Source organism: Mustela erminea, chromosome 13 (genome assembly GCF_009829155.1).
Source record: "Mustela erminea isolate mMusErm1 chromosome 13, mMusErm1.Pri, whole genome shotgun sequence".
NCBI lineage: Eukaryota > Metazoa > Chordata > Mammalia > Carnivora > Mustelidae > Mustela > Mustela erminea.
The window spans coordinates 27,080,451-27,086,450 of NC_045626.1; the positions used below are offsets into that span (position 1 = coordinate 27,080,451).

At 52.4% G+C, this 6,000-nt stretch overlaps 1 protein-coding gene across 1 annotated transcript in view; it reads right to left on the bottom strand.

The window, feature by feature from the left end:
- The window catches only part of RNF165 (ring finger protein 165), a 97,525-nt gene extending 92,733 nt beyond the window's left edge, over positions 1-4,792 (bottom strand). The window contains exon 1 of the mRNA XM_032310973.1: positions 4,666-4,792. Within this exon, the coding sequence (XP_032166864.1) occupies positions 4,666-4,726 (61 nt within the window). The 5' untranslated portion in view covers positions 4,727-4,792. The remainder of the gene's footprint in view (positions 1-4,665) is intronic.
- Between the last annotated feature and the right edge of the window lie 1,208 nt (positions 4,793-6,000).

Sequence of the window (6,000 nt, forward strand, 5' to 3'; positions counted from 1 at the left end):
CTATGTGGGGAAGCAATGCCAGAAGAGGGGCAGAGGGACCCTGGGACACAGCCCCAGGGAGGGAGGAGGAGGTAGGGCCCAAGGAAGAGCAGCTCCAAAATGATGACCCTTTGGGGGAATCATGAATTTCTTTAATCAACCCGCTCCCCCGGTGTCTAAAATGCCTCATTTAGCAAGACTTGTTCTGGGCTGAAACTGAATAAGTGTAATTGACAAATGCTTGAATTTGGGTTCCACTCTGGGGAAAAAATACCTCTCCACTGGCTTCTCAAATGTAATTATGGAAAACAGATACACGTTAAGGGCTCTTCTTCCAATTTAATTTGGGGGTAGGTCCCGACTTCCCTCCTGATCCCCACCCCACCTCCTACACACACACACACACACACACGCACACGCACACACACACACACACAGACAATGGCAGAGATCTGGCTTTCTTTCTCAAGTGAGGCACTAGGACCACAGATGAGGCAGCTGTCCGGGAACTAGGCTATAATCAGCTTTGACTGGCTTACAGCCTACAGAGGACACAGACCCTCTTATTTCTACGGTAACAGGTCAGGCTGCTGACCCTGGGATAAATGTGGGGGTGGTCTGAGTTGGTTGTTCCCAACATCTTCCTTATGCAGGATCTCAATGCAAAACTTACACTGCAGGTCCCAAGAACTTAAAGAGGCACATAGAAGAAGATGCTTTAAAATTCTAGACCATGGCTTCAACTACATGTAACATGTTACCCCTGGCATGATTTGTAAGGACAGTAAATCAATGAGACAGTAAAAGGAAAAGTTAAAACACAACTAAAAATGGGTTTTGCAGGCGAGTCTGAAATGCTACAGATTGCTAGTTAAGAACAGTATCCCTTTTCTCAACCTAAGTGTCACATCCCCACCTCTTCCCCAGCATCACAAGCTGAGAGCCCCGTAACTTTGAAACTATGGTGAAATGCGCAGGCTGCACAGGTGACCAAAGATAGCGGTTGTCTCTACACAGCTGAGCTGTTTCGGTGTGGCAGGGCAACTGACCTTTCCCATGGCCCCAGATGTCTACTGTAAAAAGATATGGACTAGTTGGTATTAAAGTCACCATATCTGTACCACCAAAAAAAGAAAGAAAGAAAGAAAGAAAGAAAGAAAAAAAGGAAAGGAAGAAAAAAAAGAAAAGAAAAGAAGACAAGAAAAAGGAAAGAAAGGAAAAGGAAAAAAAATAAAGGAAAGTGATAAAAAAAAAAGGCATTCACTCGAATCTTACAATGGGAGGTGGGAGTGGTGGGTAGGTGGGGATAGAAAAGCAAGGGGGGGAAATCTAAACAGCAGGATACGACAATAAATGGGAAAACAGCAAGAGAAAAAGCACACTAGGTTAATATAGGAAAACTAGTTCTTTATTGAGAGATTGTATATTAGTATTAGTGGATTCTGTGTGTAACAATGTCATCATGCACACGATACAAAAAAAAAAAAGGCTGGGCCCACCATGCTTCGGAGGGAGCAACAGAACAAAAGCAGCGTACAATGAGCAGATGGCCCGGGCTACACGACCACAGTACGTTTCAGCAGGGTGACACCTCTAACCGAGCGCTGTACATTGTCAACTGGGGGATGTCAAAAAATACAGATCATGCTTTAGTTTTAGTACAAGAAAAGGTGAAAAAGATACACAACCAAAAGGATATTTGATACAGAAAAAATTACCCACAAAATAAGAACAGGAAGTAATTCAGCACAGCAGAACACGCTATCCCTGTTTAATGGAAAACCATTTTGCTGGGGATTCGTTTTTCTTTCTTCTTTTTTTTTTTTTTTTTGGCTCTTCCTTTTCAGATTGCCAAGTGGCAATCTGGGGCAGCCACTTGGGACTTTATTTCGGAAGGGCCCTTGAAGTAGGGACCTTATTCTTACATCACTGCCGTCGTTTTGTTTCAGTTTTCAAGCAGGTCCAGGCCGGTGAGGCAGGAGAAGGGAGCCAGCTGTTAAAGGGGCAGTTCTGAGGGCCGGGGCAGATGTCCAGAGATGCTTTTGACATCGTACCCTTAAATAATTAAGATGCCATGGCCGTGGCTCCCCCTTCAGCCAGGGACCTTGCTGCACCAAATTTTCAGAGGCTACGGAGTAGCGGCAACTGTCATTTCATCAGAGATTTTCATATATATATATGTATATACTTAGTATTTTTTGCCTCCGACTAAATGTACTCTCTTCACTTATGCCTGGGTGCTTGCCAAGAAACCAGCTGATGGTCACCCAGGTAAGTGGGAAATGGGGTGCCGGAGCCTCCAAGCCAAGGCAAAAGGAATCCACTTAACAGGGATTTACAGTGCAATGTACTCAGCTAAACAAGATGAAGATACAAAAATGGTTATTTCTCTACATCTATTCTGAAATGGCCTACATCCTATACTACTACAATGGAAACTAAAAAGAACAGACTTAAGCTGGCAAGCTATCTAACAGTTTTACAAGAAGATTGTGGTGTAGGACCTTGTTGGGTTAAGCATTAGTATCCTCTATCGAAAGGTCATGAATTCTTATCTCATTGTGCTAAATTTTACCCACAGCCCAACTCACCCTCCACCCTCGAATTTCCTGTGGGCGTGTTTGCCATGAAAGTAAACTTTGACTGACTGGGGCAGAATTTATTGGGGGGTGGCGAGAGAGGGGGGTTTGGGGGGAGGAGAACATATCAAAAATAAAATTTAAAGGCAGCGGAGCAATTTGAATTTCAAACCGTAAAATCGGCATCCTGCAATGGTATTTAGAGATCCGCGGTATTAATGAGGATGATAATGATTTAATCAGGATAATTATACTTTCAGGCTCAACATCCTTCTTAATCATTTTTGAATTTCTGCCTAGTGTAATGTTCCACACCCGTTTTGAGAGGAAATGCCAAGTAAGAAGACATAATAATTGTGTGTTGGGGGAGGGGGCTGGCATTTCCAGGGAGCGCTCGCCCGGCCCCCGCCCCCGGCCTACTCCTCACACACCCCCTCCACACCCCCTCCACCGCTAGGCCGGCCTGAGATAGGGATACTGCCGCTTAAATAGCAATGCTTTCCTCAGATGGAGACAGGAGATGGTTAAGAGGGGTGTCACAATACAGCTAAATGCGGAGGCAGAAGGGTCACAGCGCACACAGCAGCGAGTTGACCATTCACTGAGCTACACAATGAAGAAAAAAAAAGATTTGATAAATGCAGAATGTCATCATTCTATCATCAACACAAAAAAAACTGCGGTTCAAACAGGCCTAAGGGGGCCAACCTTGCCTTTTAGGTTCTGGGGAGAGGCGTGGGGCTGGGGACAGCTGGGCTGGAAGAAAGAGGGCTGGGCTTTCATTTGCTTGCCCAATCGGGCCCCTGGGGCGCACTACAGCGCTGGCCCCGCGACCCCACCCCCTGCTCTGACTCGGTGGAGCAGCCCTGGTCGCAAAGGGAAGACATCATTCTGGGCGGGAGGGAGGGGGGAGTGGGGGAGGGCCTTAGCCAGCAGGGATTTAAGCAGACTTGGAGTGGGAGAGGGTAGCAGAAACATTTCCAAGAAGAGAAATGTGAGTCCAGAGGCAGAATACAAAAAGGAAAAAAAAAAAAAAAATGAATCTAAATGCATCTCGAATTCGCTTTGGGAGGTGGGAATTTTTGATTAAAAGAAAATGGAAGAAATGTGGAGGGGGGGTGGGGAGAAGAGGGGGAAACCAAGCTATTGTTGGAGCAGAATGTAAGGGAAAGGGGATGTGGGGAAGGGGACCGTGCAAACACACCCCATATATCACAGTTAAAAACAAAGCCGGCGCCGGCCTGCTGCTTTGTCAACGCCTGCCCAGGGCAAAGGCCTGGCGTGGGGGGCGGCTTCCCACTTCATCCGCACACAGCGGAACACCCGAGGGCCGGGCACCCCGCTCCGGCCGGGACCAGGGGTGCACAGCAGTGCACGTCTGACTCCAAGGCGCACACACACTTACACACGTTCTCACATACACACACACCCAAGCATTTTGAATCCATAAATGCAACTGTCATACAAAGACAACGGGGGGGGGGGGGGGTGTAGAAAAAGGGCGACATAAAAAAAAAAAGGGTTAAAGGGGAGAAAAGGATGGAACGGGACGGGAAATCGTGCAAGTGCCCACCGGAGGGTGGGGGCTGGGGCACGGGATAGGGCAGATAACCAAATCCCAGCTAACCAGCCAGCGGTAGCGATAACCAAAAGATGAAGGCATACAAACACAAAAAAACACAAAAACATACATATGCCTCAAAAAAAACAAGTAACAGAAAGCCAAGTACGCTTGCACACACATACACACGCGCGCGCGCACGCATACAGTCATGTATCTCTCTCCTCCTTTCGATCATACAGGGCTAGGTATTAGGGGAAGGGGCTGTGATCTGGGAGAACCGCGTCCACCGCAAAGAAGAAAAAATGGGGCTGGGGTTGGGAGGGACCCAAATTCGCCAAACCCTAACTTCACTACAAAAGCTCCCACGAGGGCGGCCACCCCCACACTGGGGGGTCCCCCAAAAGGGAGAGGGGAGAAGCCACCGCTCGCCCCGCGTCCCCGCGGGTGTGCCCTAAGCCCCCCGCCGCCCGCGGCGCCCGCCCCCGCCCCGGTGCCTGCGCCGATCCACGCTCCGAAGCGGACCCCGAAAGGAAAAAGCGATACCTCTGTTTCGCACAGAGCCAAACACTGGAAGCACGAGATAGCCGACGTGGACCAGGACCATCCTGGCTCCTCGCGCGGCGGCGGCGGCGGCGGCGGCGGCGGCTGCGCGCGGGCCCTTTGTGGCGCGGCTCCGGGGCGCGGGCGCGGGCGGCGGCGGGGCTGCGGGAGCCGCCGGGGCGGGAGGCGGAGCGCGGGGCGCGGGCGGCGGTGGGGCGGCGGCTGGCGGGGAGACAGATGGCCCATGGAAAGGCTCCCTTCCCGGCCCCTCTCGACATTCAAAGGCGCTGGGGCCGCAGCTGCCGCCACACAAAGGCGCGCGCAGCCAATGGGAGCGGAGCGCAGCGCGGCGCGGCCTCGCCGGAACCGCGGGGGACAGCGGGGACCGCGGGCGCGCGGGTGGCGGGCGGGGGAAGGGAGGGGTGACGGCTGCGAGGGCGCGGGCGGCCAATCGCCTAGGCCCGCGGCCGGGCGCGGGGAGAGGGTTGGGGGGGAGGTCAGCCCCGCGGGGCGCGTGGAGACTGGCGCGGGTCCCTGGCCGCCCGCAGGCCGGAGCGCGCGCGTGCAGCGCCCCGCACACACACCCGGGCGGCATGCGCACGGAACGTGCACACACCGAGGGGGACGTGCACCCAGCCATGTGGAGGTGCGTTCGTGCGTGCGGAGAGATTGGCACGAGCGCACCAAGTGCACACGACCCGGAGGTCCTTGCACACCGCGCACAGGTCACTCGGGGACGTGCGCATGGGGGCTGGCGCACGTGCAGAGCCTGACTGCGGGCACAAGTGAAGGTGGAAAACGAGCGAGCAGCCGCACACAGGACCCAGGCACTGACACACAGACATGCACACACCAAAAGCCTTGTTAAGGCAGGACACGTGCCAAGAACACATTCCCAAAGACACACAGAGGGGACACACAATGCAGATATGTACAGTCCCAGGCTCCCTGCCCGTGGCAACGCTTTGTTGCTTTTGCAGAGCACAAAGCTCACAATAATTATTCGCTGAATTGAAATCCACTCATACACTGAAGTATGTGCGTGGATTCCTTACAATGACACACTCACCCAGAAAACCCGGACCACTTGGTCACCCTCCACCCTGCTCTGACACGCCCACTTCCTCGCTGGAGGGCACGCATGACATCAGGGCTAGCAGGCTCCCTGGCATTCACAGTGGAGGCACAGTCACTGTGTCACATGTGGCCCGTGGCTGGCCTGTCAGGTACAGGCTCGACAAAAGGGAAGAGGTTTCCCCCTCACAGCGGCATTGTCAGGTGGACTGCTGAGACTGTGTCCATGCACACTCAACCCACGTGCTATGAAAATTCCCAGCA